The sequence below is a fragment of the Entelurus aequoreus genome, linkage group LG03 (genome assembly GCF_033978785.1).
Source record: "Entelurus aequoreus isolate RoL-2023_Sb linkage group LG03, RoL_Eaeq_v1.1, whole genome shotgun sequence".
Taxonomy (NCBI): domain Eukaryota; kingdom Metazoa; phylum Chordata; class Actinopteri; order Syngnathiformes; family Syngnathidae; genus Entelurus; species Entelurus aequoreus.
The window spans coordinates 18205575-18233029 of NC_084733.1; the positions used below are offsets into that span (position 1 = coordinate 18205575).

General features: G+C 38.9%; 1 protein-coding gene across 2 annotated transcripts in view; it reads left to right on the plus strand.

Annotated features, from left to right (window-relative positions):
* The window catches only part of stxbp6 (syntaxin binding protein 6 (amisyn)), a 103142-nt gene that overhangs the window by 65277 nt on the left and 10410 nt on the right, over window positions 1-27455 (plus strand). For both annotated transcript variants that reach the window (XM_062041411.1, XM_062041412.1), the window contains exons 3-4: window positions 12375-12505; window positions 12578-12743. In XM_062041411.1, coding sequence (XP_061897395.1) covers window positions 12375-12505; window positions 12578-12743 — 297 coding nt within the window. The remainder of the gene's footprint in view (window positions 1-12374; window positions 12506-12577; window positions 12744-27455) is intronic.

Consider the following 27455-nt stretch of genomic DNA (forward strand, 5'->3'; position numbering starts at 1 on the left):
CTTTTGTTAACCCAGTTAGTCAAGATGGGTATTAACAGCACAGAAAAGAAACTGTTTAAGTAGCACAGAATTACATAACATAAATAAAATAGAAAAACAAATAATGTATAAATAAAATAGAAACATATTCTTTCTACATAAAATAAATAACATAGCTGTGCAAATAATAAAAACATTTATCAAATTCAGATAAAAACAATTAATTTGCAGGCAGGCACTTGATTTTGGGAGATTTTTGGAGAACAAATTAAATTCTGGTCGGTCATAATTTTGGTAATACAAGTCAGAGCAACGTTATGACGTTTGTCGGAAATTGTACGATGGTGCCTTTATTTTTCCGAGCAATACAAATGAGTTACACAAATGAAGCAAAGTTACGACATCATGTCAAGGAATAAATGGCAGTTAAATGATGATATGAATTTTATGGGAGTCTGGAATGAAGTCACACTGTTGTGCACAAGTTATGACTCATTTTAAAGGGGTAATGAACGTATTCCTACCCTTCTTTGAGTGTTTAGCAAAGAACAAGGCTCAAATAATAAGGAACTTGTGTTTTGTTGTCCTACTTGGCAAAGAAAGGATTATTGTAGCTCACGTGGGTGGCCCCTTTCTGTTTTCTTGAATGGTGTCATTGTCAAATTAACCATGTGTTCCATGGTCGCATCATATTTTCCATCATAACAAGCTTGTTGGATTCGTTCACGGCGAATAATGACATGATCAATTTTCTTCCTCCGCCGCTCGATGAGGCATCTTGTTTCCAGCCTTTCCCATTCTAAAAAGACTGTGATAATATTTCCACACAGGGAAGCTAATCCCCAGAATGTTTGGCGAACGCAGAATTTCCCCCTCGCCCCTTCAAGCACTTTTGAGTAGCCAAGCACAACAAGGGACTGATCCTCTTTTAGGAAGTGACCGCGTGTCACCATCAGAGCATGAGAAAAGGGAGCATTATCGAAACCTCAGCATGGCCTTGCTGTGAAAGCACAGACCACATAAAAACAATAGTCTTGGCAGCATCTTGGTGATTTACTTACTGGATTTTTACACTTTATTAGGTTGGAACAATGCAGCTTTTGAACTGAGAGAAGTGTGTCATTCTACAATTTGACGAGGAACAAACCTTCATCAGTAATCGTGGAAATTGTATTAAAGGGGACCTATTATGATTAATTTTTTTATTTTTCAAAACACTTCCTTCTGGTCTACATAACATGTAATGATGGTTCTTTGGTCAAAATTTTTCATAGATTTTTCTGTAAAGATATATCTTCAAGCCACTTTTTGGCTGCCTCTGAGGCCCCTTCTACTCTTAAGGTTATCCAGGGTAAATCCCACCTAACCTTATCCTTGTCCACACACACACAATGGTCGTTTAAGACCCCCTCCGTCCGCCGGCGCAACGCGACCTAGTACGCATGCGTGAAAAATGCACACGTCATAGTCACCCCCAGTGTTCCTTTGTGTGCAAGTTCTTAAATTTAACTTGTCTGAACAATATCCAGTATTGTGGTATTTCAATTAACTGGAATCCAGTGTGCTGTGGGGCCCTATTGGAGTGAATCACACCTGAGCCATCATAAATTAATCAAATATTTATTGGACATGTGAAAGTAAACAATGTGATAAAGAACATGCAATTTAGGGATCTAGATATCTGGTCAGGACACTCCTCACTCTTTTGCCTTCACCTTCATTGTCCATTAGTTTTTGGTGACTTTATATACTCTGGACCTAGACGTTGAGGCCGCGACATACATGGCGGACAGTAACTGATACAGTCTGCTTCGTCAGTCCAAATGCATTTGATGTTTTCTGTAGTCTTCCTTCGACAGCCAAGTAATACAAAACACATGCTACCTATTTTATCACATCCACGGGAGCCCGCATTCTTGTTGACTCTCCTCCGACAAATGGACAAAGTTTTCCGGTAAGTAGAATCACAGCTGACCTGGACATTCGAAAGTTCTCTTGCCGTCTGGGATGAGTTGTATCCCAAATAGCTGCAATCGCTTTCTCTTAAGGCAGGGGTGTCCAAAGTGCGGCCCGGGGGCCATTTGCGGCCCGCAGCTAATTGTTTACCGGCCCGCCACACATTCTGGAAATGCTATTGCAAAAATAAAAAAAAAACATTTAAAAAAGTGGAATGAGGTGAAATCGAACTAGAAAAAGTTGCAATGTTGACACAAAGCTATCATGCAGGCTTTTTTTTTTTTTCTTTTGTCTATCTTTTTGTTTTCTTTTTTTGCCATTGCTCCAAAAAAAAAAAAATCAATGTTATAATGAATTATTGACCTATTCAAGGCTCCAATTATTTCAAATATTTCACTTTAAAATGTTTTATGTGGGAAATATTGCATTTATTGTGTGGTTGCCATACCAAAACCTCAACATTTTATTTGACAAAAGAGCATAAAACAAACAAAATAATAGTTCAAACGTAAAATCGACAGATATATCTGAAGTTGAGCTCGTAACTTAAGTGTTGAAAGTAAAAAAAACCTAATAAAAATGTATCACTTTCTGAGTGGGGCACCTTTTGGATCCCAAATATATTTAATGGGATTTTACTTATCTTTTCACTGTGATTACTCAAAAATAATAATGAATTAAAATCAATGGTGTCCTGCATTATTGATCTTTTTAAGGCTCTAATTACTTCACATCAAACATTGCTTTCTGAATGTTTTGGGCAGTGGGGGAAATACTGCATATTTCAGTTTTATTATAAAAAACTGTAAGCGTTATATAAATAAAAAAAATAATAATTTGACTTGTTTTTAACATTTTAATGACTTAGACGCTTTATGGTCCCCGGGAGCCCTAAAGGTAAAAAACAAACAAAATCGATATATTTTGTTATGGTTTGAAAATTAAAAAATCAAAATGGCCCCCGCATGCTTTAATTTTTCCGTGTGTGGCCCTAAGTGGAAAAAATTTGGACACCCCTGTCTTAAGGTATTCATGCGTGATTTCCACAAGCGTCTGTACATGTAGAAGAATGAGAAACACAGACATGTCTGGATGACTCGCCTCCATCGTTCCAGTGGTTATGTGGCGCGTTCTTTCTGACGTCACTTCCTGTGTGGGGCGCTGTCTTTCTGGTGTCACTTCCTCTCCGAACTCTGTTTGTAAACGATCAATGAGTCCATACAAAGCTAAGAGCCGGAGATTCAAGAATTACACGATGCACTTACCTGTGTAAAAAATTATACAAGGATGGGGACCTAAACGCTGGTTTAGTGTGGCTGAAACGGGGCTTAAGCTGAATAATTATTTGTTTAAGTGTAGACATAGTGTAGACATACCCTGAGAGCGGGAGTTATTATTATTGAATTGAACCCCTCCTTAAAGGCCTACTGAAATGACATGTTTTTTATTCAAACGGGGATAGCAGATCCATTCTATGTGTCATACTTGATCATTTCGCGATATTGCCATATTTTTGCTGAAAGGATTTAGTATAGAACAACGACGATAAAGTTCGCAACTTTTGGTCTCTGATAAAAAAAAGCCTTGCCCCTACCGGAAGTAGCGTGACGTAGTCAGTTGTTCACCTCCTCATATTTTCCTATTGTTTTCAACGCAGCTAGAGCGATTCGGACCGAGAAAGCGACGATTACCCCATTAATTTGAGCGAGGATGAAAGATTAGTGGATGAGGAACGTTAGAGTGACGGACTAGAATGCAGTGAAAGACATATCTTTTTTTGCTCTGACCGTAACTTAGGTACAAGCTGGCTCATTGGATTCCACACTCTCTCCTTTTTCTATTGTGGATCACGGATCTGTATTTTAAACCACCTCGAATACTATATCCTCTTGAAAATGAGAGTCGAGAACGCGAAATGGACATTCACAGTGACTTTTATCTCCACGGCAATATATCGGCGAAGCTCTTTAGCTACTGAGCTAACGTGATAGCATCTGGCTCAAATGCAGATAGAAACAAAATAAATAAATCCCGGACTGGAAGGATAGACAGAAGATCAACAATACTGTTAAACCATGGACATGTAACTACACGGTTAATAATTCTCAGCCTGGCAAAGCTTAACACTGCTGTTGCTAACGACGCTGAAGCTAACTTAGCCACCGGACCTCACAGAGCTATGATAAAAAATTAGCGCTCCACCTTCGCCAGCCAGCCTTCATCTGCTCATCAACACCCGTGCTCTCCTGCGTTCCAGCGATCGACGGCGCGACGAAGGACTTCCCCCGATCACAGATGCGGTTGGAGGCTAGCCCGTCTGCTATCCAAGTCAAAGTCCTCTTTGTTGTGTTGCTACAGCCAGCCGCTAATACACCGATCCCACCTACAAATTTCTTCTTTGCAATCTCCATTGTTCATTTAACAAATTGCAAAAGATTCACCAACACAGATGTCCAGAATACTGTGGAATTATGAAATGAAAACAGAGCTTTTTGTATTGGCCTCAATGGGGGAGCCATACCTCTGTTCTACTGGCTACGTCACGCGCATACGTCATATCCAAAGGAGTTTTCAACCGGAAGTTTAGCGGGAAATTTAAAATTGCACTTTGTAAGTTAACCCGGCCGTATTGGCATGTGTTGCAATGTTAAGATTTCATCATTGATATATAAACTATCAGACTGCGTGGTCGGTAGTAGTGGGTTTCAGTAGGCCTTTAACTCGCCTTTAACCGCGGCCATATTTGTAGTTTGAGAGAGATGCTTTTTACAAATTACTGAAAATTATCTTATTCTAAGTATATTCAACTTTTGAGCTGCAGCATAAATGGCAACAGCGACAGATTTTAGCATCCAACCATAAATGAATGAGCCAGAGTCAGACGCACGGAGGGGGGGAAGGGTTGATGTGTGGGGGGGTTTGGTGGTAGCGGGGGTGTATAATCTAGACCGGAAGAGTTAGGGCTGCATGGGATTCTGGGTATTGGTTGTGTTGTGTTTATGTTGTGTTACGGTGCAGATGTTCTCCAGAAATGTGTTTTTCATTCTTTTTTGGTGTGGGTTCACAGTGTGGCGCATATTTGTAACGTAACAGTGTTAAAGTTGTTTTATACGGCTACCGTCAGTGTAAGCTGTGTGGCCGATGACTAAGTATGCTTTGCTGTCTCCTACGTGTGCAAGTAAAAGCAACATACAACATGTGGCCGGGCTGGCACGCTGTTTGTAAATGCTATAGAGGACAATTACTGCAGTGCAATTAGGGCATGCCCTTAATTTAGTAATTAGAGTGTAAATAGGATTATATTTGCCCTGGGAGTTTTCTAGGAGAGGCACTGAGATCCATAAGTCTCCTGGGAAAATCGGGAGGGTCGGCAAGTATGCAGCTGAGCCGCATCAGAGTGGTCAAAAAGCCGCATGCGGCTCCGGAGCCGCGGGTTGCCGACCCCTGTCATAGATTAAAAGTCTACACTTAAAATTGACAAAGAAAGTTAAAAAGTTAAAGTACCAATGATTGTCACACACACACACAAAGTGTGGCGAAATTATCCTCTGCATTTTACCCATTTCCCTTGATCACCCCCTGGGAGGTGAGGGGAGCAGTGAGCAGCAGCGGTGGCCGCGCCCGGGAATCATTTTGGTGATTTAACCCCCAATTCCAACCCTTGATGCTGAGTGTCAAGCAGGGAGGTAATGGGTCCCATTTTTATAGTCTTTGGTATGACTCAGCCGGCACTCGAGCTAACATTGCTAATGTATTATTCAAACATTGACAATCTACTTTTATTACTTACTGTTTCATTGTCTCCTCCATTGCCATAAATAGTAGGCACCGACTCCGGCTTTAAAAGGACCTTTTGGGAAAGTCCATCTTTATATTGCCGCAGGTTTGTGAAGCAGGAATTTTTAAAGTGGTTGGTATACGCGAATAAATACTTCTTCCAAGTTGAAGGCACATTGCCGTAAAAATAAAAAGTTAGCCAGGCACGTTTTACTTCTTCAGATGAGACTGGAGGTGTGTGTAATGAAATGTGTTGGTTAATACAACCAATAACAGCCTTTCCGTTCTTCGGGTTGTACTTTGGCCATGTTGTCATGCAGACTACAAACACTCTTATACATAATACTAAAAACGGCAAATTCGCACAAAGATTCTTCTGACAAATTTTTACCATTTATGGATATATCTGCTGATGTCACTTGTCATAAAACATCACAAGTCTGAGCAAGTTCCAAACGGCTAGTTTGGGCAAAGTATTAAGGAAGGCAAGATTATTTTATAAATATCTCCACTGTTTGAATTCAAATGCACCAAAGCAGCTACCATTAGGTAAGAAAAGTTAGTTTTACATAATGATGTGTATATACACTACCGTTCAAAAGTTTGGGGTCACCCAAACAATTTTGTGGAATAGCCTTCATTTCTAAGAACAAGAATAGACTGTCGAGTTTCAGATAAAAGTTCTCTTTTTCTGGCCATTTTGAGCGTTTAATTGACCCCACAAATGTGATGCTCCAGAAACTCAATCTGCTCAAAGGAAGGTCAGTTTTGTAGCTTCTGTAACAAGCTAAACTGTTTTCAGATGTGTGAACATGATTGCACAAGGGTTTTCTAATCATCAATTAGCCTTCTGAGCCAATGAGCAAACACATTGTACCATTAGAACACTGGAGTGATAGTTTCTGGAAATGGGCCTCTATACACCTATGTAGATATTGCACCAAAAACCAGACATTTGCAGCTAGAATAGTCATTTACCACATTAGCAATGTATAGAGTGTATTTCTTTAAAGTTAAGACTAGTTTAAAGTTATCTTCATTGAAAAGTACAGTGCTATTCCTTCAAAAATAAGGACATTTCAATGTGACCCCAAACTTTTGAACGGTAGTGTATGTATATACCGTATTTTTCGGATTATAAGTCGCAGTTTTTTTCATAGTTTGTGTGGGTGCGACTTATACTCAGGAGCGACTTATGTGTGAAATTATTAACACATTACCGTAAAATATCAAATAATATTATTTAGCTCATTCACGTAAGAGACTATACGTATAAGATTTTATGGGATTTAGCGATTAGGAGTGATAGATTGTTTGGTAAAAGTATAGCATGTTCTATATGTTATAGTTATTTGAATGACTCTTACCATAATATGTTACGTTAACATACCAGGCACATTCTCAGTTGGTTATTTATGCCTCATATAACGTACACTTATTCAGCCTGTTGTTCACTATTCTTTATTTATTTTAAATTGCCTTTCAAATGTCTATTCTTGGTGTTGGGTTTTATCAAATAAATTTCCCCAAAAAATGCGACTTATACTCCAGTGCGACTTATATGTTTTTTTCCTTCTTTATTATGCATTTTCGGCAGGTGCGACTTATACTCCGGTGCGACTTATACTCCGAAAAATACGGTATACAGTCATGGTCAAAAGTTTACATACACTTGTAAAGAACATAATGTCATGGCTGTCTTGAGTTTCCAGTAATTTCTACAACTCTTATTTTTTTGTGATAGAGTGATTGGCGCACATACTTGTTGGTCACAAAAAACATTCATGAAGTTGGTTTCTTTTATGAATTTATTATGGGTCTACTGAAAATGTGAGCAAATCTGCTGGGTCAAAAGTATACATACAGCAATGTTAATATTTGGTTACATGTGCCTTGGCAAGTTTCACTGCAATAAGGTGCTTTTGGTAGCCATCCACAAGCTTCTGGTAAGTTTCTGGTTGTATTTTTGACCACTCCTCTTGACAAAATTGGTGCAGTTCAGCTAAATTTGTTGGTTTTCTGACATGGACTTGTTTCTTCAGCATTGTTATAAATAATGATAAATGGGTTGTACTTGTATAGCGCTTTTCTACCTTCAAGGTACTCAAAGCGCTTTGACAGTATTTCCACATTTACCCATTCACACACACATTCACACACTGATGGCGGGAGCTGCCATGCAAGGCGCTAACCAGCAGCCATCAGAGGCAAAGGGTGAAGTGTCTTGCCCAAGGACACAACGGACGTGACTAGGAAGGTAGAAGGTGGGGATTGAACCCCAGTAACCAGCAACACTCCGATTGCTGGCACAGCCACTCTACCAACTTCGCCACGCCGCCCCTCAAACGTTTAAGTCAGGACTTTGGGAAGGCCATTCTAAAACCTTCATTGTAGCCTGATTTAGCGATTCCTTTACCACTTTTGACGTGTGTTTGGGGTCATTGTCCTGTTGGAACACCCAAATGCGCCCAAGACCCAACCTCCGGGCTGATGATTTTAGGTTGCCCTGAAGAATTTGGAGGTAATCCTCCTTTGTCATTGTCCCATTTACTCTCTGTAAAGCACCAGTTCCATTGGCAACAAAACACGCCCAGAGCATAATACTACCACCACCATGCATGACGGTAGGCGTGGTGGTCCTGGGATTTTCTCCTCCAAACATATTGCTGGGTATTGTGGCCAAACAGCTCAATTTTTGTTTCATCTGACCACAGAACTTTTCTCCCGAAGGTCTTATCTTTGTCCATGTAATGTCAGATGAAACTTTAAAGTATTACATTTTGTTTATTTGAAATAACTTGAAACAAAATAAAATAATAATTTCACCTTTATACTCCCAATTCAGTGTATTTTTCTATACCACTTATTCTTACTAATGGTTATTCATATCACTTAATGTTTCATTTTTTTCTACTAATATGCAAAATAACCAAATTCCAATTGTGCTTGCTACTCTTCTTTATTTAACATTTTGTCTTTTGAGTTCTTGTCTGATGACATAATGGCAGGCTTTTCCAAATAAACTGTTTATGGTTGAATTCACAATACTGTTAGCTTCTGGTTTTTTGATTAGCCGCTGCCAATCCTCAACTAACCACAGGCAGGAAAAACTAAATTTTCTTTGTAATAGGTTTGGCGAAAAAGTTTTTTTTGTCGATAAAGTGTCACAGATGTAACAAAAGCATCTTAGTATTGGGAACAAAACTGTTTGATTAAATCCAGCTGTAGTCTTTATTGAAGCGTTTTGGCCCCTTGGACTTGTATTGTTGTAATTGTTCTGCCCTCATCTGTTTGGTCATGCTTACAGCTTTCTTCCTTCCTGTGACCACAGGCCAGCCGCTCATGTATTAACTACAGCTGTGTAAATGGATGCACAAAACATCCCTATTCATTTGGAAGCTTGCTCCCTGAATATATAACTTGTTGCAACAATGGCTTCTGCGTATATTTGTATAAATTACATCCAGAGAAATGGGAGGGGAGTGCTGTCCGTAAACCCAGCAGGGGGGACGGGGTGGAACGGGACGATGGGCCAACGATTTGAATCTGGAATTTTTTTTTGAGAGATGAGGATCAGAGCAAAGAGCAACAATAGCAAAAGTTGACCCGAACACTTCCTCCTATCTGATCCGACACAATAGATTGTGTGGGATGACGGAAGTAGAGGTCTGCTCGCCGGGTTATAAAAGCATTAAAAGGAGCAGTCAGTCTCCGTCAAGCACTGTATGAGCCTGCTTGATCTGTAAGCAAACACGGATGTCCGAAGGAAGCGTTTGTAATTCTGTGCAAGCGAGGCCATTCAAGGACAAGACATTAAATGAAAGGGGAAAAAGTGCAGGTAGAACACTATCTCATCTTGGGTTACAGAAATTTCCCTCACTCATACATCCAAAATGCATTTAAACATTGCCTCTTTTCACACTGCTTATTAAAAAGCCAGGAATTGTGTGCTTTTTTTCCCTTGGTTGCTGGTCTGCTTAAAATGCACAGATGCAGAATGGGTTGTCCATGTATGCTTTTGACATATTGTATAAGAGGCTCTGTTACTACCACCAAAGACGGGCTTTTTCGATGTTGTTCATACTTAACAGCAAATGTAAGGTGTTGTCCTCACATTGTGGATTTCCCTTTTTACACAGGCCATGTTTCTGTTTCTTACAGCTTGACTTAGGGACGTCCCGATGAACATTTGTGGCCTGCGATCCCAATCAGATTTTTGGCCTCAGATTTGATCCGAGTCCTGATCCAATACTTTCACAATAGATTATAGAAGTGAACTAAAGTAAACACAATAACACATTTCTATAAAGCTTATCTTATTAAATTTACAATTTGTTAGTATTGTTGTAAATCAGATGATGTTTTGAATTTGTGGTATTGAATGCTACATACAATGTTTGGTAACACTTTAGTATGGGGAACATATTCACCATTAATTAGTTGCTTATTAAAGGACACTAGGGGAACATATAAGGGTTAGGGTTAGGGTTAGGCAATAAGCAATAATTCTGAGGTTATTGAGGGGAAAATCTTAGTTAATGGCTTACTGGTTGTATAACATGGCCATGCAGAATACGGCATTAATAAGTGCTTAATAATGACTAATTAAGAGCCAATATGTTACTAATTTGCATGTGAATAAGCAACTAATTAATGGTGAATATGTGTTCCCCATACTAAAGTGTTACCCAATGTTTTTAACAAAATAAAGTGGATAATGGGGGTGCACAAAAATCGATTCACATCTGAATCACGGTTCTTGTTCATCCCAATTCTGAATCGATTTCCAATTTTCAAAAGTCGATTTGAAAATAAACTTTTAAAAAAATGTTTTTTGTCATCTTTATGCAACCAGAAGGAGCTTTTCTAACCTGCAACCAGTTTAAAAAAAAGTTTAATTGTTATTATTACACTAAATATTGGATCAAGAATCAAATTGAATTGTCACCTCAGGAATCAGAATTTGATCGTATCGATAGGTTTCTAAAGATTCACACACCTAGTGGCTAATGCAAAATAATAAGGGTGTGGGAAAAAATCGATTCGAATTCGAATCGCGATTCTCACGTTGTGCGATTCTCACGTTGTGCGATTCAGAATCGATTCTCATTTTTAAAAAGTAGATTTTTTTATTTTTATTTATTTATTTATTTATTTTTCCTTTTTTTTTTATATAGGCAAGGCAAGGCAAGGCAACTTTATTTGTATAGCGCTTTTCATACACAAGGCAGACTCAAAGTGCTTCACAGACAACAAAGTGAAATGAAAGAAAATAAAAGCAAAATTAAAATGCAGACAATAAAAATAAAAATAAATATATATTTTTTTTAATTAATAAATCCAACAAAACAATACACAGCAATACCATAACAATGCAATCCAATTCCAAAACCAAACCCGACCCAGCAATACTCAGAACTGCAATAAACAGAGCAATTGAGAGGAGACACAAACACGACACAGAACAAACCAAAAGTAGTGAAACAAAAATGAATATTATCAACAACAGTATCAATATTAGTTACAATTTCAACATAGCAGTGATTAAAAATCCCTCATTGACATTATCATTAGACATTTATAAAAAAGAAAAAGAACAATAGTGTCACAGTGGCTTACACTTGCATCGCATCTCATAAGTTTGACAACACACTGTATCCAATATTTTTACAAAGATAAAATAAGTCATATTTTTGGTTCATTTAATAGTTAAAACAAATGTACATTATTGCAATCAGTTGATAAAACATTGTCCATTACAATTATAAAAGCTTTTTACAAAAATCTACTACTCTGCTTGCATGTCAGCAGACTGGTGTAGATCCTGCTGAAATCCTATTTATTGAATGAATAGAGAATCGTTTTGAATCGGGAAAATATCGTTTTTGAATAGAGAATCGCGTTGAATCGAAAAAAATCGATTTTGAATCGAATCGTGACCCCAAGAATCGATATTGAATCGAATCGTGGGACACCCAAAGATTTGCAACCCTACAAAATAACAACAACAACAACAAAAAAAGCAAAAACTACTATTGGCTCCCATTTAAATATTTTGAGTTTTGCCTTCAAAGCTTCCTGTTTCCAGAAACGTACCCTTTGAGTTTGTAAACAATGACAAAACGACCAAAACAATGATTTTGTAATAAGAACAAATAATATATAAATATGTGTAATATATAGAATATAGAAATGTTCAAGGTAATACAAGCTTTCAGCCATGTAAACACTAGGATACAGCTGCGCCAAAGATCGGCTGGGCTCGGCAGCTCATCAACTGATTAGTTAAAAAAATGCAAATATCAGCCCCTGATCGGCATCGGGATGTCTCTACCTTGAACACTGCTTCACGAGGTGGAAGATTGCCACGTCGACTCCTTCTGCCCTTTTGATGCTGTTTATATGGAACTTAAACTTCACGTCTGTGTCCACCCATTGCGAAATTCCCATTTACACAGGTTTCATCTTCCTGGCTGCTAGTGCTTTGATACCAACTCTAAAGGCATAAATCTATTTCCATTTTTACAGTTCAACACCAAAATGGGGGAAAACAGCTTGTATATGCTGTGTGAAAGGGAATGTTGTGAGTGGATCATAGTCGCTGTAGCATCATGTACACAACCTAGACCTGGGAATGTAATGTTATTGTTTGTCTTTTGCAGTCACAAATAAGAAGCCAGCGCACGTCACCATCACTAAGGTGAAGAAGTTCCAGGGATCTTCCGCGTTTGCAAAACGGTCACAGTGGGCAATCGACCAGCTACAGCAGGTCAACGGCATCGACTCCAACAAAGTAAGCTCTGTTTCTAGTGTTTAAGTTGAGTGTGTGTAAACAGGCGACAGATTCTGATTGCTTCCCGCATAGGACTCTCCAGAGTTCGACCTGACATTCGACAACGCCTTTGACCAGTGGGTCGCTGGTTCTGCGGGAGAAAAGTGCACCTTTGTCCAGATTCTTCACCACACCTGCCAGCGTTACATCCCCTCTCGGAAACCAGAGTTTGTCAACTGTCAGTCCAAACTGCTAGGAGGTGAGACCATTCCTAAAAAACATATTTTCTTTGTTTTTGCAACAAAAGTATATCCTGTAGTCTGAATTTGATTATGTTTGAAGGCAGCCTGCAGCAGGTGTCTATGTAAATGTATTCTTATTTATTCTATGCTGCATCACGTCAACACAATTCATTGCCGAGTGTCTGTGTTTTAAGTGTGAATCTTTGAAACCCTTGCACATAACATTAACATTTCATTATAAGCCCCTGTTTTTTACAGGCAGCAAAACTGTTACATCTCCCTTTGGCATAACCTCAATATTACTGCCATCGAATACAGCAATCTGAAGGCTCAGGTGGATGTGAATAGTTTCCTCATAAACCAAGGCGAGAACGACGCATCCTGCCCGGATAAATCCGATATTGATCTGTTTACCCTCGACTCTCATCTTTGAGCACTGTTCAGCTTTTGTATTATTCATGTGGTTGTTAACACAAACATATCCTCCCCCGGCTTGGCTCTTGCCTGAGCTCAATCAAACCACAAGCACCTTGGCTCTCACATGGATATTTGCACAATGGCGGACAAACAGACTGCACTCACTTAACCTTCTCTCCTTGGTAATGTGATAGAAGAGAGTTTCTTACAATGAGCCAAAGTTTTTCAACATGTGAGGCTTTATCATTTTTGATTGTATTACTGATCTTATTATAGGTGTCTGATAATATGCACCATCTGCATAAGTTCACAATTATACCCAGAATATGAACTCTACCAAAAACATACCAATCTATGAGTATAATGTTAACTGATATTTCTTAACTTACCTATAATTTGAGTACCAATACACTTTCTACTATAATTCTGACTCATGCAAACAATTAAAATCATTATATAGAGCAAAAATAAGATAGAATTGATCAATATTTCAACTTTTCACTTGTTTATTGATAGACAACAAGCAACTGTTTTTTTTTCCATTATAAAATGAAAAAAAAAACATTCTGTCCAACACAACATATTGTACATAAATGGGGCCAACAGAACTGAGCCAATAAGATTCTGCATTGTTGTTAGCAACAACTTTGGAACAAGTGGAACAACATCTCTTGATTGACTAAAAAATAAAATAAGATTATATTTTTCCCTAAATAATTAATAAAATGGTGAAATAAGTGCCTGCATCTTAGGAAAGCCTCATTCAGTTATGGAATAGAAAAAAATCAAGGATCAAATAGTACAGTAAAATGCATTTTTCCACTAAGAAATCATAAAAGGTATGTAACTTAAAAAAGATCTGGAATTTTGCCTGTCGTTCACAATCATTATGAAAGACATGACGACGGATGCATTTTTTAAAATGCATTCTAACTCGTAAATAGACATAAATAAAAGTCTGCTCACAGCGCAGCCAATGGGAGGTCCTTGATTACGCCCACATAACCCAATAAAAAACATCCAAAAAGCGCCAACAATACTCCATTTATGTGTCGTGACTTGAATATTAACCAAGTGTTAGTGATATTGTTATTATAAGCGCTAACGCAGACAAACTATTTATAGAGGCGCTGTGGTCACGAGCTTGCGTGCCAATGTTGACATCGAGTGGTAAGCTGCTTCCTTGTTTCCTTGCTTGTCAAACTTTGTTGTTAGTCATAATTCATTCCATACACTTTGACAGCCCATTTAGAATCAGAAATGGTGAGAACAACACGAAAAGACGCTTGGTTCCACGTCCCTTTTCTTCTCGAGGATTATGAGTCATTCTTCATTTGAATGAGAGTATATGAACATCCGGGCAGTCGGCATCCCAATGACAGCAGACATTGTACAGTAAGTGATGTTTTATTATGTTTGTTGGCTCACATTAAGTCTGCAGTGAGCAGTAATCAGTGATGTTTAAAAAAAAAAAAAAAAAAAAAAGCGAATATTGTGATGCGTTTTTTTAAATTAATGTGCCTCGTATGCTTAAAATAATCAAGATACGTAAATATTAAATGTTATTATAACTGTTCCTGTTACTACATTACATACATACTTGTAGGGATGATGCTCAAAACCGATTTTCCCGGTTGTTCGATAAGAAAAGAACCGAGTTCTCGGACTCGAATCCCTTTTTGAGAACCGGTACCCGTTATCGAGACCACTATAGTAAAGAAAAAGAGTTGGTTCTTTATTCGAATCCCTGGGAACGAATCCCGTACCGACAAGAAATGCCCCGTGAGACATCACAAGAAATTACGTCACGTAGCTCAGTCATTTGTCACAATAAGGTGCAGTGTGCTGCGGTTCGTTCTCCCGGGACGCAAAACTGACGGCTTCGGACGAAAGCGTGCAGGTAGGAGATGATTTATTTCTCATAAATCATGCACATTACAACAGACAGGAACGAAACAAAAGGAAAGCGTGCCGTTCGCACGAGAAGCTAAAGCAAAAACTTACTTAGCACAGGAATACTAGAAGCTAAGGTAACTTTAGCACAGGAATCATGAGCTCGAAAACCAGAATGCCAACGTAACTGTTGCAAATGCAAACAATGAAGCCACGAAAAGGCAGGCTTTAATAGAGTCTCTGATGAGCAACAGGTGCGCGTACAAGGCAGGTGAAAATCATAAGTAACCATGGTGACTAAAACAAACCCCCAAAGTGCACAAAACAACTAAGGAAGTCCAAAACTAACAGAACATAACTAAACAAAACATGATCCGACCACATCATAATACATCAGTTTCATATAATTTCACTTTACAGGAGTAGGAAGATGTAAAGTTTATTTAATCCTACCCCTTTCCCACTTCATAGCGTTTACAAATATATACATCATTTACTGACCTTTTTATAATAAAATATCTGTGAATTAGTATATACAACAGTTTTGTAATATGTAATTAATTAATTCAGTCATTATTAATATACTGAGATGAAGAATATCTTATTTTCAATAAGGTTGAAAGTATTTATCATAATTCTTCTTCTTTGTACTTTGGTAAGCACTATTCATTTGAACAACCTCTTAAACTGGATCATATCAGTAAAATGTTTAACTTCTTTTCTTAATCCATTCTATCATTTAATTTCACATTATTTTAGCTGTTTGCAATTTTACCAAATCATCAAACTTTAATTTTTTTGACTCAATAAATAAAGTGTTTGTATGTTCTCTATATCCAACATTATGTATCAGTCTAATTGATCTTTTTTGTAACACGGTTAACGAATGTAGCGCACATTTTTTCCCACATTTTTTCCCACATTATTTCCCCACATTTCTGCACAATAACTCAGATATGGTAATACTATAGTAGCGAGCAGTAGAGAATGTGAAGTGATTTGTTAAACCAAATATTGTGTTTTTTTCCATATACAACAACCTATCTGGACTCAATAAGAGAATCGATAAGGAATCGATTCGATAATAGGCTCAAACTCGATAATTTCTTATCAAACATCATCCCTACATACTTGCAACATGTATATGAAACCTTAATGGAGGTGTTTGAATGTTTTTTTAAGGGTTTTATAGGCAGAACAGTGCAGCTCCCATACGCTCCGTTGTAAGCAGATTTTTGATCGCATTGACTTAATATTTAGAATGCATCCAAAAAAACACACATCCGTTGTCATGTCTTTCATAATGATTGTGAACGACGGGCAAAATTCCCCAAAAAAGTGCAGTTTCCCTTCAAGCGTGTGCCTCCAGATGAACTATGAAGTTAAACATAGCCAACTACTCATTTTGTCATCAAGTGCTTTCCCTCTGAGGTCTTTTATTTCAAACTGTTCTTATCAAATGCTTTCTCATCAGTCCTGTGGCTTTACGTTTACTGCAGTCGCCGCTATTCACGCTAGGTCTTGGCTTAACAGCACACGCAGCTTTGTACCGTTTCTACGAATGTACATTTTAAGTTGACTTATTGGATTTGTTAACATTTATTTTTGGATTTGTGATTATCAATGATTGCTAATAGCCAGGTTAATGTCTTCTTCTGAAACGGTGAAGATAGCCCACACCGGCCACGCGCAGTACTGTATCATGACATCACAAATATGCCAACGTACTGTAGGGGAGGCTTTGAGGAGCTTAGGAGCAGCACAAGCCACAACAGAGAGACCAACGACAAACACGAAGATGATAAACATTTATTATTATCGGCCTATTTTATCGATTGTTTTTTCATTATCCAAATTATCAATGCCTATTATCAGTCGATAATTATCCATCTTGTATCCCTAATGTACAGTAATGTAATAGTAATAGGAATTGCATTAAGCTACTGAACTTTTTTTTTGAGGTTTTTGAGCACCCAGGTCAGAGCTGCTTCTTTGTGTAAACGATGCCGAAGTCGCTTCGTTCGCGCCGTGACAGGATCCGCAAGGGATGCCAGCTTTCCGTCCACTCCAGTTTAAGTCTCACACCAGTGCAAAACAAAGCTGATGACGCTGCTCAGGTGTGGGACCATAACTGTGGGGGGCTCTTTTCTTCTCAGACCTCCATGCTGGCACCCCACATGACATATTTGCAATGTGCTTGTAACGTATTCTGTTAAATACTAAATGTAGTACATTTGGAGTGCTTTTCAAAGTGTGGTACCGTACTCAGAGAATACTTGACTAAATGTGTTGTTGTTTCGGGTTATTCAGTAAATATACACTAAATTGCCAAAAGTATTTGGCTACCCAGCCAAATGATCAGAATCAGGTGTCCTAATAACTTGGCCCAGCCACAGGTGTATAAAATCAAGCACTTAGGCATGGAGACTGTTTCTACAAACATTTGTGAAAGAATGGGCCGCTCTCAGGAGATGAGTGATTTCCAGCGTGGAACTGTCATAGGATGCCACCTGTGCAACAAATCCCGTCGTGAAATGTCCTCGCTCCTAAATATTCCAAAGTCAACTGTTGGCTTTATTATAAGAAAATGGAAGAGTTTGGGAACAACAGCAACTCAGCCACCAAGTGGTAGGCCACGTAAACTGACAGAGAGGGGTCAGCGGAGGCTGAAGCGCATAGTGCAAAGAGGTCACAGACTTTCTGCACAGTCAGTTGCTATTGAGCTCCAAACTTCATGTGACCTTCCAATTAGCCCACGTACAGTACGCAGAGAGCTTCATGGAATGGGTTTCCATGCAGCTGCATCTAAGCTATACATCACCAAGTCCAATGCAAAGCGTCGGATGCAGTGGTGCGAAGCATGTCACCGCTGGACTCTAGAGCAGTGGAGACGCCTTCTCTGGAGTGATGAATCACGCTTTTCCATTTGGCAATCTGATGGACGAGTTTGGGTTTGGAGGTTGCCAGGAGCATGGTACATTTCGGACTGCATTGTGTGAAATTTTGTGCAGGAGGAACTATGGTGTGGGGTTGTTTTTCAGGAGTTGGGCTTGGCCCCTTAGTTCCAATGAAAGGAACTTTGAATGTTCCAGGATACCAAAACATTTTGGACAATTCCATGCTCCCAACATTGTAGGAACAGTTTGGAGCGGGCCCCTTCCTCTTCCAACATGACTGTGCACCAGTGCCCAAAGCAAGGTACATAAAGACATGGATGACAGAGTCTGGTGTGGATTAACTTGACTGGCCTGCACAGAGTCCTGACCTGAACTCGATAGAACACCTTTGCGATAAATTACAACGGAGACTGAGAGCCAGGCCTTCTCGACCAGCATCAGTGTGTGACCTCATCAATGCGCTTTTGGAAGAATGGTGGAACATTCCTATAAACACACTCCGCAACCTTGTGGACAGCCTTCCCAGAAGAGTTGAAGCTGTAATAGCTGCAAAAGGTGGACCGACATCATATTGAACCCTATGGGTTAGGAATGGGATGGCACTTCAAGTTCATATCTGAGTCAAGGCAGGTGGTCAAATACTTTTGGCAATATAGTGTTAATAAGACACAGTGATATCGAATATGGAAAGTCCTACACAATTTGACACAGCTACCAAACCAGACCCTAACATTATATCAATGAGAGGCTTTATCATTCTGTGTTGTTTTTAAAGCAGATGTATGACTTTGAAATTGGCATAAATCCCTGTTAAAAAGTGTTTGACCTATGTTCCATGTAACCAAAATGTAAAAATTATTAACAAAGTAGTAACTCGTGTATGTGTAACAGTAACAGTCTTGATATCTCATACTAAAATGATAACGTTCAAAACTGGTAACGCCTCCATACTAATATTAAAGTCATTTCAGGCACATAAAAAAATATATAATTTATGTCAATATTTCTTCACCACAGAAGCCCAACCTGTAGATTCAGTCATTGTCCGTTGCAAAGTGTTTATGAACAGAGTGAGGAAAGATCTGGTCGCTCATCATAGCCATCTCCGAAGACGAGGTAAGATGACAGTGTCCAAGACCACCTGGACCTATCTAATCCCCTATACTTTTGATATATAACTGGGGATGTGGCCTTTTAATAAAGCCTTTCTTCGACCTCAGCTGTCATATTTTTGAGGCAAACACTGTAGTTAATACAACAGAATTCCCATGGCGAGCACAAGGTCAGACCCCCTCCGGTATGACTTGTCACTGTGGGTGGGTGTGTATAGGGGGTGAGTACACGCTGGAAGGGATTTTGAGAAATGTATACCTAAAGGTTATTTGTGAATTATGTTCACTGTCCAGGCTCCTCATTTTCAGCTCACTGAAAGCTGCGGAGGAGAATTACGCTCTTAAGGGCAGTGTTGGATAAAGTGTTTTTATACCAGTAATCGTTTCTGCGGTCGCTCCATCTTGATGGATTAACAAATTGAATCAGTCTAGACTTTAATGACTAGAATGATGCCTTTTGAAAAGCATATGTGTAAAGCTGACAGTTGAGCTGCTTGTTTCTAAATACCAAGCACCTATTTTAAAGGATAGGGAAGAGCCAGAGAACATGAAGAACATTGCAATGACAGACACTAAAATACACATTTCAGAAAGTATCTTTTCAATGGACAATACTATACATTTGAGACTTATATACAACTTGGAGTAGTCCATGTCTGCTGTGTTTCACAGTGTCACAGTACATGTTGGAAATAATGTTTCCCTCAATAGACCGCAACGCCCCAGTGACAGCAGCACTCATGCAGCCCCAGACTAAGATGCTACCACCAACATGCTTGACTTTAAGCAAAAAAAGTATTACTAAACCCAAAACCAGTGAAGTTGGCACGTTGTGTAAATCGTAAATAAAAACAGAATACAATGATTTGCAAATCCTTTTCAATCTATGTTCAATTGAATAGACCGCAAAGACAAGATATTTAATGTTCCAACTGGTAAAAGTTGTTATTTTTTTCAAATATTAGCTCATTTGGCATTTGATGCCTGCAACATGTTTAAAAAAAGCTGGCGCAAGTGGCAAAAAAGACTGAGAAAGTTGAGGAATGCTCATCAAACACTTATTTGGAACATCCCACAGGTGAACAGGATAATTGGGAACAAGTGGGTGCCATGATTGGGTATAAAAGCAGCTTCCGTGGAATGCTCAGTCATTCACATTCAAGGATGGGGCGAGGGTCACCACTTTGTCAACAAATGCCTGAGCAAATTATCCAACAGTTTAAGAACAACATTTCTCAACCAGGTATTGCAAGGAATTTCGGGATTCTACCATCTAATATCGTCAAAAGGTTCAGAGAATATGGAGAAATCCCTGCACGTAAACGGCAAAGCCAAAAACCAACGTTTCTATTTACGATTTACACAACGTGCCAGCTTCCCTGGTTTTGGGTTTTGTACAGTATAATGGCATTCACTTGTGTTGCCAGCCGTTTTGAAAATAAAGAAGTTATTTTCAGTGCATCATAAATATATACTGCTATGCAAGCTGTACATTGACTACTCTAAAGCAGTGTTTCTTAACCATTGACCATCATTTGACAAGGTTTTTCCTGTTAAACTGTAAGTAGTAGGGGTGTGGGAAAAAATCGATTCGAATTCGAATCGCGATTCTCACGTTGTGCGATTCAGAATCGATTCTCATTTATTTTTTTATATTTTTTTTTTAATTAATCAATCCAACAAAACAATTCACAGCAATACCATAACAATGCAATCCAATTCCAAAACCAAACTCGACCCATCAACACTCAGAACTGCAATAAACAGAGAGATTGAGAGGAGACACAAACACGACACAGAACAAACCAAAAGTAGTGAAACAAAAATGAATATTATCAAACAGTATCAATATTAGTTACAATTTCAACATAGCAGTGATTAAAAATCCCTCATTGACATTATCATTAGACATTTATAAAAAAAATAGTGTCACAGTGGCTTACACTTGCATCGCATCTCATAAGCTTGACAACACACTGTGTCCAATATTTTCACAAAGATAAAATAAGTCATATTTTTGGTTCATTTAATAGTTAAAACAAATTTACATTATTGCAATCAGTTGATAAAACATTGTCCTTTACAATTATAAAAGCTTTTTACAAAAATCTACTACTCTGCTTGCATGTCAGCAGACTGGGGTAGATCCTGCTGAAATCCTATTTATTGAATGAATAGAGAATCCTTTTGAATCGGGAAAAAATCATTTTTGAATCGAGAATCGTGTTGAATTGAAAAAAAAATAATCGATTTTTAATCGAATCGTGACCCCAAGAATCGATATTGAATCGAATCGTGGGACACCCAAAGATTCACAGCCCTAGTAAGTAGGTTACATTTAATTGTAGAATACGATTAAAGTGAAGTGAAGTGAATTGTATTGTCAAGAGTAAGATTAGTTAGATCTGTGTTAATTTTTAAGTGTCTGTAGTGGATAAGTTGTGCCCCAAGATTAAAAATGTTAAGAACCCCTGTTCTAAAGTATATCAATTCTATTGTTACGTTCTCTGGAGGGCGTTGTTAGTCTGGATCACAGGATGCAGAGTACTGTACGTGCAGGTAAAATCAATTTTTACTAGGGGGGGAAAACAAGACAAGGAAATCTCAGAGCATTCAATATAAGTCTATGAGCACGAACCGGTGAAGCCGACTCGGATGAGGGGCGAAACGTCTTCCTAGACAAACCAAGCAGTCCAATTGTGATCGATTGAATTCCCTGAGATGACAATGACCTGGATGAGTGAGAACATTCATAGACACAAGGCAAGGAAAGTAAATATGCTAAAATAACTAATGGAAAACAGGTGTGATGGCAAAATAGGAGCACCAGGACAGAAAAGTATACAGAGCACAGGAAAACCCGTCAAAAAAAGTTGAAACTGTCAATGTGGGATCATGACATCTATAGCATTATCCCTTGAAGATATATTTTAAATAAAACATTACTGAAATGTGAGGCATGTACTGACTTTTGTGAGGTACTTTTTGTCCTCTAATATAGTGGCAGCACATTTTTAATCTATTTTATGCCTCCTTGATGGGTTTTCTAATTATTTTCTCGCGTGAACATCCGTCACCGGAGGTCCTTTGACAATGTGCGTTATTAACGGGGATCCTTTTGATGGAACTGGCTAATATTTGAGTGCGCTGATTGTCAAATCTGTCCTCTCACTTCCCTTACGCCCACGCATGCACGTTTCATACCCTGCAGCGTTATCCTTGCACGGCAGCGATAACATTGTGCAGAGTGAGAAGGCACCGCAGCGTCTCATGTAGCGAGATGCGTGCACTCTTCAAGTTAACCGTGTATGATCCATCTGAAATGTAAATGCGGGCTGTCAGCAATTTGTCAAGCGAGTCAGACACATGTTTATGGAGTGCACATGTGGGTATTCTACCCGGTAACACAGCACTGGAGCCTGCAACACACCTCAGGTTGACTCAATCTGTTGCTGTCTGAACTGATACGATACCGGTAATTGTCATTATTGATCCGATACGATAAGAGCACGAATCATACATACTCTCGTTTTGTAGTGTGGAATGTTGAAATGGCCTCTTCAAGTGAAATTGTTCAAACTGAGAACAATGGTACTTATGATTAACCTGTAACTATTTATTCTTCATCCATGTGGAACTGACTTGTGCTGTCTTTTAGTTGAGTGTTGATAGTTTTTTGGGGGGCGATAACACGTAGTAGTCACAATCATTTAACACAGTGTTTTTCAACCTTTTCTGAGCCAAGGCACATTTTATTCATTGAAAAAATCCAGAGGCACACAGCCAGCAGAAATCATTGAAAAATGAAACTCAGTAGCCGATACTGACAATAAAAAGTCATTTTCGCAATTGTTGGATATGACTTCAAACCATAACCAACCATGCTTCACTATAACTCTTGTCTCAAAGTAGGTGTACTGTCACCACCTGTCACATCACGTTGTGACTTATTTTGAGGTTTTTGACGTTTTCCTGTGTCGTGTTTTAGTTCTTGTCTTGCGCTCCTATTTCAGTGGCTTTTTCTGTTTTTGTTGGTATTTTCCTGTAGCAGTTTCATGTCTTCCTTGAACGCTATTCCCCGCACCTGCTTTGTTTTGGCAATCAAAACTATTTAAGTTTTGCGGATGCTTTCCTTCTTTGTGGGGACATTGTTGATTGTCATGTCATGTACGGATGTACTTTGTGGACGCCGTCTGCTCCACGCGCTGTAAGTCTTTGCTGTCGTCCAGCATTCTGTTTTTGTTTACTTTGCAGCAAGTTCAGTTTTAGTTTTGTTTTGCATAGCCATACCTAAGCTTCAATGCCTTTTCTTACACGCACTCGCCTTTTGTTTATTTTTGGTTTAAGCGTTAAATACCTTTTTACCTGCACGCTGCCTCCCGCATATTGTGATCACGACAAACCATGTTCCCGACATCTACAAAGCAATTAACTACCTTCTGCCACCTACTGATATGGAAGAGTATTACACGGTTACTCTGCTCTAGACAGTACAGACACTCAACAACGGCACATTATTTGCGGATTATAATTACTGGTTTGCAAAAAATATTTTTAACAAAATTAGGTGAAATTACATAATCTCCCACAGCACACCAGCCTACAATTGTGTTTATAGACACAATTGTAAGCATTTGACAATGATAATCTTAAATAGTTGAAAAGTCTACATGGACTGTTAGTATCTAGTGAATGAGACTTGGCTCACAATTCTAATTAATCTGAGAATTTATTTTGATTTTTTTCTGTAGTAGCATCCAGTGTTCTGACTTGATTCACGGCCATAGACAATCGCCAATTAATAAAGCACAGTGTTCTCTGGAGTGATGAATCACGCTTTTCCATCTGGCAATCTGATGGACGAGTCTGTGTTTGGAGGTTGCCAGGACAACAGTACATTTTGGACTGCATTGTGTCGAGTGTTAAAATTTGGTGGAGGAGGAATTATGGTGTGAGGTTGTTTTTCAGGAGTTTGGCTTGGCCCCTTAGTTCCTGTGAAAGGAACTTTGAATGCTCCAAAATATTTTGGATAATTCCATGCTCCCAACCTTGTGGGAACAGTTTGGAGCGGGCCCCTTCCTCTTCCAACATGACTGTGCACCAATGCACAAAGCAAGGTCCATAAAGACATGGATGACAGAGTCTGGTGTGGAGTCAGAGTCCTGACCTGAACCCGATAGAACACCTTTGGGATGAATTAGAACGGAGACTGAGAGCCAGGGCCTTCTCGACCAATGTCAATGTGTGACCTCACCAATGCGCTTTTGAAAGAATAGTCGAAAATTCCTATAAACAGACTCCGCAACCTTGTGGACAGCCTTCCCAGAAGAGTTGAAGCTGTAATAGCTGCAAAAGGTGGATCGACATCATATTGAACCCTATGGGTTAGGAATGGGATGGCACTTCAGGTTCATATGTGAGTCAAGACAGGTGGCCAAATACTTTTGGCAATATAGTGTATTTATTTCTTCTAAACTTTTGTGTGTGCGGCTTAAATACCGGTGCATGCTTGAGTCTGGAAAATATGGTATAATTTTTTGGTACTTGTTTTTATTATTAATTAGATTTCATATTGTTAATTAAGAACAAGTATTATGTATGTCTAGCTTGTGTGCTACTGTGTGCTGAGCTGTTGATGCAAGCTTTTAGCAGCCTATAGCCTACCATGTTGACATAATGAATTAAATACAAGAAAATACCAACCTTTTGTGTTTATCCGAGATATTGCTCTTGGGTGTATAAGGACGTTATCTACCATAATAACACAATGATTAAACAAATTGAAAATCTGATGCGTTAGGGACGCAGTAGAGGAAGATAAATGCTTATACTTCAGAGGTGAGTCTCTTTGCATTAAAACTAATCGCAACTGACTAATTCATTAGTATTGTGGCAGTAGTCATATTGTACAGTGCAGCCACGACAAATACCTGTAACTTGCTCAAAAATGTTCATTATATGTACGTATTTTTTGTTATATACTTTTTCAAATATACTTGTAATCAGACCATATTTTCGGTATATTAGATGGAATTATTACCTGACATGTTTCGACTGTCATCTGGTCAGGTGACCCTTCTGAAGAACACTGCAGAAACATGTCAGGTAAAAATTCCATCTAATGTATTGAAAATATGGTCTGATTACAAGAACGTTTGATAACATATATAACAAAAAATACCTGTAACACTTTCTTTGCTTCTATGGTCAGCAATCGTGCCATATTGGGGTTTGGTAGCATCACCTTATAACCTACAAAAAAGCACACTTGTGGAGTTAATTTGGTCAACGCCAATGTGGTGTGACACGATGGGCTGTCATGCAGGTTTGTGCGACTTTGAAGACAAATTCCAAATGGAACAACTTGCTGGAACATTCCAGTTTATTTACACAGTACTCGGGTCTCAAGGCGCATCGTGAATGCACAAGCCTCTGCGGTTATGATGCAATGTAACCCCATCAGTGACCTGTCTAAATCACTTGGAACAAAGTGTAATATCTCCCAACAATAAAGGCTTCTCAACTTCGACCAATATTGAAACAATGCAACATAATCTACTCCCACGCGTTCCATTCAGCTCCTTCCCTTGCTCTCCACGGTGCGTCCATACCCTGCTTTTCTGTAATTATATTCCCCGTGGTAGGGGAGCCCGCGCTGCAGTTTACCTAGAAACGAATGGCAGATGAAGAGCCTTGGGGAAAAAAAATGCAGGTCGCGCGAAGACAAATATTGAGAGATGTTCTCCGAGTACTCACTTCTGGAGGGTGGGAGTTGCACTGAGATGATAATGGTGATGGGAGTATTACTTCCTGGACTCCCCTGAAGAATGAGGAGGAGGAGGATTAAAAGAAATCTGGCTCAAGTTGAAAAGGTCTGGTGCGGAAATCTAAGAGGAATTGTCCAGACAAGAAGTGTGCCTCCTCTGAAATTACTTAATCAAGTTAACATCCTTTGAAGGTATACCAGCTGTCCTCTTCCCTGTCTCTTTCCTGCCGGTCATGTGTTGCGGTGGCTGGGAATATTTCCATAAACAGGCTTGCTATTCACAGAAGCATCGTCGTAAAATGACAGATGACGTCTCAAGGAAAACACAGCTCCAGAATTGTGGGTCCGAGTCACGCTGTTAGAATAGAATACAATATAATGCCTTTTAATGTCACTATACACAGGTACAATGAGATTAAAAGCAACTCCAGTGTCAGTGTGACAGTCTATAAATATGCAAAACATAGGAAGGAAAGAAAATAAATAGTGCAAAAGGAGGTGAGGTGCACAGTCCAGTCCTGAGAACGAATGTTCTGAATGTGTTGTTTAAAAATTTAATATTATACTATATACTGTACATGTATTCAGAAGCATTCAGACTGTAGGTGGAAAGTAAAAACTGCACACAGAGAAGTGCTAAACTATAAAATCAGTGCCTATGAGAGTTCACCGTGGTTATGGCTTTAGGGAAAAAAAATGTTCTTAAGCAGAACCACTCGTATCCCGAGTTAACAGTGTATTGTGGAAGGAATGTTTACTGAGCTGATCTTGTGAGATATTTGGAGGTCTGGTGAAAAATCATACACAATAGCTGTTCAAACGCTTGTATTGATTAGAACTGAGAGAAAAACATACATTTTTTGAGAAAACTATGTTCATGTAGGAATGATACCTCTTAGTAAACTAATATACATTGAGCTGGCACAATTCAAATTAGTAGTATCAGTATATATAGGTCCAATTTTTCAAATTTGATTGTTCTGCAGTAAAATTAGGTGTTCCACAATGATCTGTCTTGGGCCCCCTTCCCTTCATCACTTCCCTTCTTCCCCTTGGCCATATCTTCCATAAATGTAACATTCACTTTCAGTGCTACGCTGATGACAACCACCTCTACCTCTCCACCAAACCTAATGCCACACTTCCACCCTCCTCCTTCACCTCCTACATGTTTAAAATAAAATCCGGGTTCACCTCAAACTTCCTCAAATTAAACAGTGATAAAACGGAAATACTTCTTACTGGTACAAAATCCACCCTTTCCAAAGTCAACAGGTTCACCCTAACTATAGACAACTCCCCAGTGATCCGCTCCCCTCAGGTTAGGAATGTGGGTGTCATCTTAGATACACCATATTGTCAAAAGTATTTGGCCACCCATCCAAATGATCAGAATCAGGTGTCCTAGTCACTTGGCCCGGCCACAGGTGTATAAAATCAAACACTTAGGCATGGAGACTGTTTCTACAAATATTTGTGAAATAATGGGCTGCTCTCAGGAGATCAATGATTTCCAGCGTGGAACTGTCATAGGACGCTAACTGTGCAAAAAAAATCCAGTCGTGAAATTTCCTCGCTCCTAAATATTCCAAAGTCAACTGTCGGCTTTATTATAAGAAAATGGAAGAGTTTGGGAACAACAGC